Raw genomic sequence first — 12,342 nt, 5'->3', positions numbered from 1 at the left:
TAAGCCCTTCCTCCTAAAACAGGAGAATGGGAAGGTATTTCATTTATTTTTGTGTGTGTATGGCTAACAGCCCATATTAGCATCAGCTAGCTTACCCTAGCACTCTTTTATTTTTACCATTCTCCCTCTAGAGATGCATTAGTCATTGTTTCTGCACGGTAGCATTTCTTTTCCCTGCAGCAGTAATTTCATTGCAAGATTTCATTTATTCTCCATCTAACTCTGTTCCAAACTACTTCTGCCTCCAGCATAGCATGGAGTACTCAAAATCTGTGCTAGTTCTGGCCATGAGTTTTCCTTCTTCTTTTGTCTCCATCTTTCTTCCAAAATACCAATAGGTGGCACAGCGTACCGAAGTCTGTTGGAAACAATTGTAAATATTAAGTGTATTTAGTTTGTCTCTTGGGTAAAATCCACATCCCCTTTGACATGTGCTAACGAAGGCACTATTTGTGCTTTCATGTTGATTTTTTTTTTTCAGTGACTTGGGTTTGATTTTTAGGTAATACTGAAGTTGTGTACCAGTTAATTGTAATAGTTGGCAAGGTTTTTTTTTTTAAGGGTCGTCTTATGTTAAAGATTTATAAGTGGCTTAATGCTCAGTGCATTTTCTGTTCTTGTTTTTTAATTGGGGCAGAAGTGCTTTGAGATTAGAGTGTGTTGGGCCAATGCAGAGGCTATGGATGCATTGGCACATACTATCAGTGATGACTCCTATCTGAAATGGGGGGATTTGTAGGTGCAGTTTTGCTTCTGTTATCTTGTTATATAAAAAGCTGCTCACAAAATAAAGGGCCTGAGAGTTAATAAAGGGAAAATTTAGTTTAAGTAAAATATCCCAGAATAAACTGTGCCAGAAAAAAAACTTCCTCCCATGTATCAGATTCTGACACAGATCTTTTCATCCATTTACTTGCCTTTCGGAATACCTGCCAATGGTTGTTAGGCAACTATAATAACATTGCTGAACATGTGTGCTGGCTAATTGAATCATCTTCCTCTTGGTTTTTTCTCCATTCTTGGTCATTTTTACTAGGGCAAGCATGTGCAAGTTGCTTCTGTGGGTGACTGGATAAATGAAAGAGATTTTGAGTTTTGTGAAATGTCAAGGACAAAATTTTGAAATCAAGCTTTTACATCCTGATGGATGCCACCTAATCAAAATCCTGAGAATTTGTCACTATAGAAGTCCTACTTTAGTTTTGCTTTATTTCCCTTTTTTTATTCAAACCAACCCATCATAATGAGTTTCCTTATTTGAAAGGCAGTAGCATCTATTTGCATGAATGGAACTGGACTGAACCAAACAACAAAACTGTGTTGAAATAAGTGAGGTTCCTGCACCTTGTAACCAGCATCACTGAGGTGGTCCTAGTATCAAAAAATGTGTTGAGAAATACAGTAGTGCTTTAGTACAGGATCAGATGCCACAGAAGACCATTTCAGAAATGAAGTATGTTATATGGATTAGAAGGATCTGATCTGTGTTATATGCATTTAGCGTGTTGTTCAAGAGGACCTATTTTCCCATATTAGCTTAACACGATTGAATCTCTTGCAAATGGTACTGAACCTGAGTGCCTGGAAGTTTCCATGCTTGTTCTGAGTACATAAACTAAAAGCACATGTAATTTTTATCTGAATAACTAGGCTTACTTCATGTTAGTTGTTGCAAAGCAACTTGGTGTGTATTATGCTCCACTACTTTTTCTGTTTTCTCATCTCTTCGTAGATTCACCAAGTTGAAGAGCCTTAACCTCTCCAATAATAATTTAGGAGAATTCCCACTGGCGGTTTGCAGTATCCCAACCCTGACAGAGCTCAACGTGTCCTGCAATGCCCTCAAAAGTGTTCCAGCAGTTGTAGGCGAGATGCACAAGCAAGTATTTTCTTCAAACTTAATGTACACAACCTTATAATAAAGGCAACAAACATAACTGCACACAATCTTGCTATGAAAAGCAATATAAGCTTAACTGGTTGTGTAAGAGCAAACTGTCTTGCAGGTCTATATTGAAGCAGTTCTATGCTACAAGTAGAGTAAGCTCTCTTTGTATCTGAAACTCTACCAGTTCCCAGTATTTAACACGAGGGTCACCTTCATGGTGAACAGAATCCTTAAGCCTTGCTTACATGCTTCAGTCATCACATATGTGGAGGTGTTTGAAGATGTAACATGTCTATTAGCATGGCCTAAATTTCATAGTTACCAAGGCTTTTAATTGTTCATTATCTTCTGTAGCAGATGTTAAACCATTGTTCCTTTGTTTTTCTTCTGCCCTTTGTGTATATTATTTCAGTGTAACCACAGCAGACTTGTATGTTTATAGTAAGGATATGTGATTTAACAGGTCACTCACATTCTTCACTCTCCCTTCCCCTCCCCCATTTGTAATAGCTTGCAGACATTTTTGCTGGATGGTAACTTTCTCCAGTCCCTTCCCGATGAATTGGAGCATATGCATCAGCTCAGCTATGTGAGTCTGTCCTTCAATGAATTCACTGACATTCCAGGAGTATTAGAGAAGCTGACTGCAATGGACAAACTCTGTATGTCAGGAAACTGTATGGATACACTCAACTTGCAAGTGTTAAAAAGGATGCCTCATATTAAACATGTGGACCTAAGGTAGGTTTTTGAAAACGGAGGGAAAAAAAATCTAAGTTGAATCTAAATTAGTGGTATTGAAACAATTTATTTAGTTGTCAGAATAACCTCTGGGCATGAATCTGTTGTATTAGTTCATGTTTCTGACTGTTGCATAACTCACAGCACTTGCAGGGACTTAGTGCTTTTTCTTTGAGGAAGAGGTCGCACCTAGGATCAATAGTTAGGATAGTGAGTTTTGAAGGAGGTGAATGTTTAAACCAAAAGATCAAATGAAATGGTGCGTGGGCTGCTGGTGGCTGCAGTTCTAGTTGGTGCAGTATCAGTATAATATAAATTATAGTCTCTTATCTGAAAAAAGCTTCTATTTGAAATATTACGGATATGTAAGATGATGAAGAGAGAAATCAAAGTGAGTGGATGAAAATAGATACTGTCATGTTTTTTGGTCTGTTACAAAGCGTAGTCCACAACAAGTAATAGTATTTTATTGATGCCTCCAGCAGATATTAAAAAGATCCTTATTATAAATGGCTTTCGTGTGCTGGTCATTCTTATTGTCTTGGGAGAACCCAGATTTTGCAAGCAGCTGAGCAAGGCTCAATAATACATAACCTTTACTATGATATCCAAATAACAATGGATTTTGAAACTGCTTAGTTAAATTTAACTGTTCAAGCTAAAACTTAACGTGCTGTACTGTTCTGAAGTTGACAGCTTTTGAAATCAAGAAAAGCCACCATAAGTCAAGAAAATAAATAAAATGATAAAAAGTCACCTCTCTATCACACGACTTAAGCTTTTTGTTAATTTACTTTTTCCTGTCCTTTGTTAGTCTACTACTTATCAGTGCGGTTCACTTTAGTGCAGTTGAAGGCTGTGTCTTGTGAAAGTATAAAAGTGATCGAGATAGGTGGTATGACTTCTCAAAGGTCTTTGTAAAGCTGTCCTGGCTATTTCGTGTCTGTTATGCTTGTGAACTGTACTTGCTGTGCTGTGAAGTGCTTTGCTTCATTGAAATCAGAAGTAAACACTGCCTTGTAAATTGGAAGCAGAAAAGAATAGCCTGTGATGGTAGAGGAGGCTTATTCCATAATTTCTTCTAGTGGAAAAGTGTAGTTACTTTGAAAGCATACAGCTGTTGTACAGAGCTGAAACAAAGAGCAACAGCAAAACTATAGGTAGGTACCTTCATGCTCAGTAGAGAGGAATAATGAGCCAACACAAGTTGATGGACTGATTTTAGTGTTCTGTTCAGATCTGAGAATTTGAACTCTTTGAAGTGCTTTGCCATCTCAAAGATAGCTGTTACAAGATAATATTGTTTCAATTTCAACTTCTCCAGAAGTTGCTGAATGTTGGCAGCATCTGCACTGCGGTGAAGGTGTGATAAACACCTGTTTTCTTTATCTGACAGACCCACTTGTCTTGGGTTTTTGCTTGGCTTTCTTCTGACACCTTTCTCAGGCCTCTGAATTTGCCCAGTGTGGAACATGTTGAAGTGGCAAGCGAGTCTGGGAATTCATGAATCTCGGTTTGGCCTTTCAATAAAGTAGGGGACATAAATACTTGCAGACTTTTTGTCTGCTAGGATCTCATCTTTCCAGGAGATACCTGTGATACACCTGTGTTTTTTTCTTTTCTGTACTATCAGGCACAGATAATTGTTTATTTTTACTGACACCGTAACAATAGCACTTAGATTTTTGTTGAACTTTTTATCAGTGGTTTTCAGAAAGGAGCCTGTATCATCATTCCTTTGTCACAATGGGTAAAACAATAGAGCTGATGCATCCTATTTTTGAAATCCCACAAGGGTAGGGAAACTTACTTAAAAATCAAAATTCATTAGAACCTTGAAGTATGCTAATTTAATCCTGAGCAACTGATGGTGGAGTGAGCATTGGTTTGTCAGCAAGACCCTCTCATGTAACTATATTTAATCTCACTTTTTGTCTGCAAGATTGAATTCAATTAGGAAATTGGAAGCTGATGAAATAGACTTTCTCCACCATGTGACCCAGTTGGACCTCAGAGACAACAAACTTGGAGAGCTGGATGCGACAGTATTTAACAATGTTGAAGTGTTACACTGTGAAAGAAATCAACTGGTGACTCTGAAAATTAGTGGATATTTTCTCAAAGCCCTGTATGCTTCCTCAAATGGTAAGTGTGTTTCCAGGGCAGCTGTGTTGTCATCTGCTTTCTGGTTTTTGTGCCTGGCTCTCTGTGGGGTGCTTACAGAGTATAATATACATAATTGAGAGGAGTCAGGATTCTCTTGAAATGTCTCTGGGATAAAAGATTTTCATGTATGCTATGTCATGTTACTGACAACTCTGAGCTTCAGAAATGGCCTCCAGATAGCACTATAATACTGGTGTGGAGTTCTCAAAACCATGAAAATCTTAGAAATTGGGCCAAAGTTCTCTATGTCAGCAGGGAGGGGTCTTGAAGCTGTCATTTATGTACTTTATGAAGTAAATAAGGAATTTATTGCTTCTTCCTGGACTTCGAGTTTTGATGAGTGTCTATGAGACAAACTAAACATATTTTTGCTACTACTTCTAGCTGCGTACTCTTGCTGGAAAGCTATGAAACCTAGCATGAGTAACTTTGCTTTCTATAATACAAATGCCATAGCCTTTTCCAGTTGAATATTTCCGGTGTTCCATTAATAAGATTTGTTTAATCTCTCTGTAGAAGCTGCTGTGTTAGTTAAATACTCAATTTTCACTACCATTTTTATTGTTTGGAGTAGTTTGGTGTGGAATAAACAAAACACCAGCTCAGACAACTGTGAATTTTCTGAACAGTCTGCAATGCTTGGTTGTCATCTTAACGATATCCAGAACTGTGCTATCATTAAATATTCATGGAAGGATCTTTGTAACTAAGGAAGGTTAATATAATCTGAGCATGTGCTGTGCAATGTGAGCTGAGAATTCAAGTTAGCCTGGATCGTGCTATCAACTGTTTGGTCACATTGCCAGCAGGAAGAGCACGATGCTGTGCTCTCTCTGCACCCACAGCCACCTTGTTTTAAGTCTGTCTCCAAAGGAACAGTGATGTTTGTTATATCCATGTTAGTGGATTTTTTATAAGCTTAAACACCTGCTGGTTTTGTTTCAACATCAGTGCTAAGCGTCAGCTACCTAAAAGTTTAGGATATGAAACAAAGAGGCAATCAAAATATGCTGCTGGCTGTAGTTGAGGAGCCGTGAAAGGTTTATGCGACTACTTGTAACCAGAAACTCTTGGGTAATGGATAGAAAAATGCTGTGTCTTGCCATAACTTAGAGGACTCGAAGTATTCCTTAGCTTAATGTTTCAGAGCAAAGAATCCATGGTTGTACTGTTAGTTAAGGGGAAAAAAACCGTACAGACTATTTGGCTTGAGCAGACAAACTTGGGTGGCAGAAGTGAAGCTACAAATCTGGGGCAATAGTGGATTTTGTTATGAAATTTAACTCCCAATTTTCTCTTCTCTGATGAATTATGTAGCATCTGTCATATCAAATACAGCCTCATATAACAAGCATACTCAGACATAATAGAGGAGAAAAAAAATCAACCAGATCCGTAGAAGCTTTTTTAGTTTCCTGACTTATCTGAAATCTGATGGTTAGCTACTTAAAGTACCTTTTACAGAGCAGCAGATTGCAAAGCTTTATCATATTTATTTTCCCCTACTAGAACTTGTTCATCTTGATGTGTATCCAGTTCCTAATTACCTGACTTACATGGATATTTCTAGGTAAGAGTATTTTTTTTCCTTGGGTTTGTGAAATACATATTAATTGAGTTCACGAAGAAGGGAACATTGAGTGTTTTACAGAGTTGAAGTGGAGGTAGGAATTGGATCTTGAGATACAACAGAGCTGATTCTTAAAGTCAGTTGTTGTCCAGTAGAAAAAAAATAAAAAAGCAACAACTGTTCCCTGCTTTCTCTTAACTTATTTATTTTTAATTTTAGCCTGCTTTAAAGCTCTTTTAAACTGTTGAGGATGATGTAATGTATGTTTAGGGTCCTATTTGTGAAATTAAAATCTGCAAGAGCTTGAATACGGTTTGCCTGCCTTTGCATCTGTGTATGCTAGCTGAAGCTGCTGATATCTGAATGCATGTGCAATCAATCTTGTACACTTATTTTACACTACTGGCTTTTGTCTTTAAGGCAGGATACGTGAGTGCTTAGCTGAATGTTTGCAGTGCAACTGTTTGGAAAAACTAAACTTTTAGAATGGCTAGCTTCAGTGAAGAAAAATGCAAGAAAAATAAAACCCTTGGTTTTTAAGATGCACAGAATGTTTTACTCTCTTTGGTGGAGAGTAGCAGAGCGGGTTTCAGAATTGAATTTATAGGGCATCAAAGAGATGTTTCCACTTCAGACCATGAATATTTTTTAAAGGGTGTCTCACAAATGTGCATTAAAACAATTTCCTTTCCTCTGGAAAGACAACTTCCTGATACTCTTAATACTTATTCCCTGATACTTGAAAAGCAGGTTTTTTTTCCTTTCTTGGTTAGAGGCACATATTTTGGGAATGTGTTAACTTTGCACTGTTGCTATAAGTCTTACTGCAGTGTCCTTAGAGGATATGATCTCAGGAAGTGTACATGTAGGAGAATCATTTGGATAATGATCTGGTATACCTCATTGTGTTATTTGTTCACAGAAATCATCTGGAAAACCTGCCTGAGTGGGTATGTGACAGCAAAAAACTGGAAGTGTTAGATGTTGGCCACAATCGGATAAGTGAGCTGCCTGCCCGGTGAGTCTTGCAGACCAGCTGCAGAACGTAGTACAAAATGAGCAGTTCAGAAATAATTGCTGATTCAGTGTTTAGTCTGTTCCAGTGATTCTCAGGCAAATTTTATCTTGTTTGATTTTATTTTTACCTTGTGGAGTGTCATCATGCCACAAGCTTCCACTGAGCCTTTCTTCTTTTACTTTCATGCAGAGAAAGCAGTGCCTTTGAACTTCAGATGGAAGTTTTGAGTCTGTTCAGGGAGGAAAGCCCTTCATTTTTAATACTGAATATTAAATATTTACAGCCATATCTTTGCACGACAATTTAGACATTCAGGACGTGTAAGTTATTTCTGTTTTACTGGTGTATAGAGACTCTGTTTTACAGCCCAGTTTGAGTTTCAGATAAGAAAAAGGATTGAGAGGAGAGAGTAAAGCTGTATAAAGCAAGTAAATTTTTGCATGCATAACAACTGCATTTGATATAAGGATGATCTTCCAAGTCTCTAAGTTGATAAAGCGGTAGGAAAAGAAGTGAACAAGAAAGAAAATCAGTTACATAGTAAATGGCTGTTTGTAACTTTTTTCTAGATAGACCCAGTCCAAATATCAGCCACGTTCTGGTATTGAGCATTTTTAAGTGCCTGACTTCACTGGAAAGGATTTGTCCTTTCTGGCTGCTCTGTACACTTCAAAAGAGATGTGAAAGAGGGAGAGCATGCTGGACACAAGTGGTGAAAATGCGTGGGGATGTACAGAGCTATTGAACACTGTGGACAGCTAGTGTATCAAGAGCTGTTTTCCTTATGAAGCTGTGTAGCACTAAAGAGCATCAGGAACAAAAAAGTTGGTGTTGTCTGTAGATGGGAAGAGAATAGGTTTCAGGAATCCGAGCGGAAAAGGATGTGAGGAAATCTACTGAGCAAACTAGTGGCATAACATACAGACCGTTCATCGCTCTGTTTTTTCCACACAAAGTGAAACTTGCAAGAACACTCAGAAGGTTGAGGGAGCCAAAGTTCATTTGCCTTTCATTTGCACTTCATAACAGCAAGGAATATCAAGGCATACCGGATATCTTTGGGAGATTAATGATTAGCTGAGAACTACGTACAGTCAACATCCCACTTGTCTCTCCTGGCATCTTATCATTAACCCCAGGAAACAGCTTATCTCTTGAAAGCTCTTCTTTGTAGTATGTGTCTAGATAGCTTAGTTCCTAATAAGTCAGCTCATTTTTTAAGGCTCAGTTCAAAACGTGGCCTTAAACATCAATTAATGTATAGGGAAACTTGGGTCTGAATTCAAATGCAAACAGCTCAGGCATATATACTTCGTGTAAGTGTCAAGAAAAATATTAGCGCTCAGTAAGAGTTCACGTGCTCTACTGCTTGCTTTTTTGTCTGTATAGAATAGCACTCTGAAAACACACCAAGTAAACAAACAGCACTCCCTTGGAGGATGCTTGCAAGCCTAGCCACAAATGTTCAATCCTTGACTTCCCAGTGATTTCCTGGAAGGCTGAAGGCTGCACCTAATCTAAACAAACTATGGTTGAGGCTTTCTACTTGCCCCTCGAAATAGAAGAGCAGCCTTGAAGCTAAAAATTTGGAGAGAGGACTACGTACTGATGTTTTTCTCAAAGGAAACAGGAGCAATGTATGCTGCTGGGCTGTAATAAAGCCCATGTCTGCTTTAAAAGTACTGAAAAATAACTAAGAGGGTACTTAAGAAAGCAGGACAAATTCATCATAATAGTGAAAATGGAAATGTTTCAATTAAGGATTGCCAAAATACCTTGCTGCCACCAGTGAACAGATGTGTCTGTATATATTTCTTGTTTTTCTTGTTGGTCCATTTTTTGAAAATATCTGCTTGTATTCAACACTGCATTCTCTTGAATGCTGGCTTAGTAAAAGTTTAGTGAAAGTATTCATCCAGTTCCATGTTTTATACAAAGGTGCCTGATGGCTGAGCAGCATGTTTACGCTTAAACTGTTAGATGTCATCGGAGCTTCAGTGGGAATCAGGCAAGTGTGAAGGCTGCTCATAGGGAGAACAAATCCTGGTTCCAAACTGGGCCTGAGAGCTAGTTGTTCCAGGCTTGTCAGGAGCTTAATAAGCTGAATGTGTTGGTGCTTCAAGTTTTCTTCAAGGAGTGCAGTTCCTTTGGTGGTTGTGTAACTTTGAAAGCAAGAAAAAATCTCCCAAAGGCCTACTTAGTTCTTTTGAATTATTTATAAAATGCATTTCCATACAGGAGTGGATTGTTAAGGTTTTCACTGTGATTTGTATTTCTCTGATTTAAAAATGGCACTGCCCCCACCTATCCAAAAAAACCCCAAGTGTGATTTTTTTTTCCTGGTGATGTTCTGCTGCAACTCTTGTTTTTTTCCCATAATGTTTAGTGTTGGTGATATTGGCCAGTCCTGATTATGAAAGAAAGTAGAATAGGAAGGCAAATCCTTTAAAAATTTCTCTCATTCATGTAAAATTGTAATTTTACATGTTAAAAAAAAAGAGCAAAAAATATAAAATACGAAAAACATAATAGCATACCGCTGTATGATAAATTTTTTAATTCTGCATTGAGCCTTCTGGAATGATGTGTCTGGCAGTTGACCTGTATCCGTGGTCATAATTCAGATGATCCAGCCAACTGAGATAACTGTTAACACTGGCACACGGATATGGAGTATGACCGTATCTGTCAAGGGGAAAATAGTCAGCATACTTCATTGATTATTTTGGCACAATAATCCAGTGACCTGATGGATTGAAGGAAAGAGGGGGGAGGAAGGCCCTTAATGGGTCTATGGATCATTGAAACTGAGGGAAGAAGAATTTTTTTGCTCTAATGCTGAGTAATTTAAGAATCTTTGAAATGGGTCAGCATGGCCCTCAGGCTCGCCAGATTAAAGAGTATGGTAGCAGGAATGTAAGATAGGTGGCAGACAGAATAATCTTTTTTTCCTAATTTGTTGAAAGTGATTTCTGCTCAAAATCAACACTTGTGCCTTTTTTGAGGTTATTTGGTGCAGATTTTAAACTCTTTAAGTTTTTTCTATTGCAAATTTTAGCTTTACTGTTTGATTAAAATAACCAGTCTTTCCTCTCCCCTCATACAGCTCTTTTATCCCTATCCTTAGTATACCCTAACCCCCCACAAAAGCAGAGTGGGGGGATGGGACTTGGGGTCATCTATCGGTTGTAAAAGCTCAAGAAAGTAAAGCCGATTAGATAAATTTCATTTGCTGTAGAACTGGAAAGGAGGCTTTATGTTTGGTATTAAGGGAAAAGGAAAACATGGGGTGGGGAACTGCACTGGATTGAATCAGTACATGATGAATCAATTACTATGAAGTTTGTGGGGTGACTTATTTCACCCACACTTCTGAAGTTCTTTCACTGACTAGAGGGATCCCACAGCTTTCTGCAGCCCCTGTTAGCAATTACCTAGTTCACTGTCATGTTAAATGTTCGTGTCTTATATGCTGCAATAAGGTAACCCTTTCTTGCTACTTTCACTCCTTAATCATCCTCACATCTCCTTCCCTGTCGCTGAACAACCTTTTTACCTTTTTAAGAAGTTGGTGGAGAGTGGGAAGATATTCTCAGATCTGTGCGTAACTAATACAATGTCTACTAATCAGTTGGCTGAATCACTTTCTTGTAATGAACTGTGGCATCAAGCTGAAGATCACTAAGCAGATCTCTAGCTGAGATTTTACTTATTTTGGGTGTTTTTTCTTTCTTGCAGATTGTTTTACAACAGCAGCTTGCGTAAACTGCTGGCAGGACATAACTTGTTAGGAAGGCTACCAGATCGGCTTGAACGAACACAAGTGGAGGTCCTGGATGTGCAACACAACCAGCTCCTTGAACTGCCATCTAACCTACTTTTGAAAGCTGACAGGTAAACATAAAGGAATTCCAACCTGCGTGTGAGAAACCTTACTTTGTGTTTCATTTTGTAGCTGAAAGAGTAATCTGAGAGTTCCTTTAATTTGAAAGTTGCCAAACCGTATGTGAGAAGAACAGATGTCTGCCCAGCTCACCAAAACACAAATTCTCTTTATTCTAGTTCTGTTGCCTTATATGGTAGCTTTTTTCCTCTACTGAGCTTGTGCTGGAACACCTACTTCTTGATATCTAACTGTAAAGTGAAGTGCGTGCTATTTTCTACTACATACATTGAGATGAGTTAGTGGCAGTTTCTTTAAATATATATTTCTTAGTCTTGCTTGATGGAGTGTGAAGGCTTTACCCCCACTCCATCCCTTCAGTCACAGGCTAGAACTTATTTATACCCATCAAACAAAACAAGATCTGTGCATAAGGCTGTCAGAATAACTCAGTTATTCCTGTGTCCTCGCTTTGTGAATTTTTTATGCCTTTCAAATGTTTGTTGCTAATTTAGCTGGTGTCACCACTTCATCTGATTTTTGGCTTCTTGTTTTTGTACTGCTGTTCCTGTACCCTCAAAGTCTTCATAATCTTTCTTCCTTGATCTAAACATATCCTGTGAAGTGACTGTGATTAAAATACCAGGGATTCATAGCATAATTGGATGGTGGATGGTATTGCCCTGCTTGGTGTCCTTGCGCCTCTGCACTGTAACAAATAGTCTTGGTATTTCTGAATATTTTAACCTATACATAATTTAACAGTCAGAGTTTGTGCTGCAGGGTTTTATTTCTGGTCTGAACTGTGACAAAAGGAACATGTAGCTCCTGGGTTTTGAGAGAGGCAAAGAAGTAAGAGGAACAGTGATCTCTCTCTATCACAAGTCATTGTCTAGTTAAGAGTATTACAACCCCCCATTTTTCTACTGTTCATTCTGATGGGAATCTCTGTTCAAACTTTTTGGGATTCACAGTATCAAGGTTGCAGAGTTATGTTCCAAGGAGATTATCTCTCAAAGGAGGAATTTCTTTAGGACAAGATTTTGTTTCTGGGAACCAGTATGACATTTCAGTCT

The 12,342-nt window shown here is 38.3% G+C and overlaps 1 protein-coding gene across 1 annotated transcript in view; it reads left to right on the top strand.

Moving 5' to 3' along the window:
- The window catches only part of PHLPP1 (PH domain and leucine rich repeat protein phosphatase 1), a 130,470-nt gene that overhangs the window by 94,717 nt on the left and 23,411 nt on the right, over positions 1-12,342 (top strand). The window contains exons 5-10 of the mRNA XM_031589262.2: positions 1,733-1,879; positions 2,399-2,629; positions 4,572-4,774; positions 6,305-6,365; positions 7,288-7,383; positions 11,122-11,277. Of these exons, the coding sequence (XP_031445122.2) occupies positions 1,733-1,879; positions 2,399-2,629; positions 4,572-4,774; positions 6,305-6,365; positions 7,288-7,383; positions 11,122-11,277 (894 nt within the window). The remainder of the gene's footprint in view (positions 1-1,732; positions 1,880-2,398; positions 2,630-4,571; positions 4,775-6,304; positions 6,366-7,287; positions 7,384-11,121; positions 11,278-12,342) is intronic.

The sequence above is a fragment of the Phasianus colchicus genome, chromosome 3 (assembly GCF_987193195.1).
Source record: "Phasianus colchicus chromosome 3, bPhaCol1.hap1.1, whole genome shotgun sequence".
In the NCBI taxonomy this organism is placed as follows: Eukaryota; Metazoa; Chordata; class Aves; order Galliformes; family Phasianidae; genus Phasianus; species Phasianus colchicus.
The sequence above is the reverse complement of the archived record's forward strand: the minus strand, read 5'-3'. Positions and strand labels throughout refer to the sequence as shown.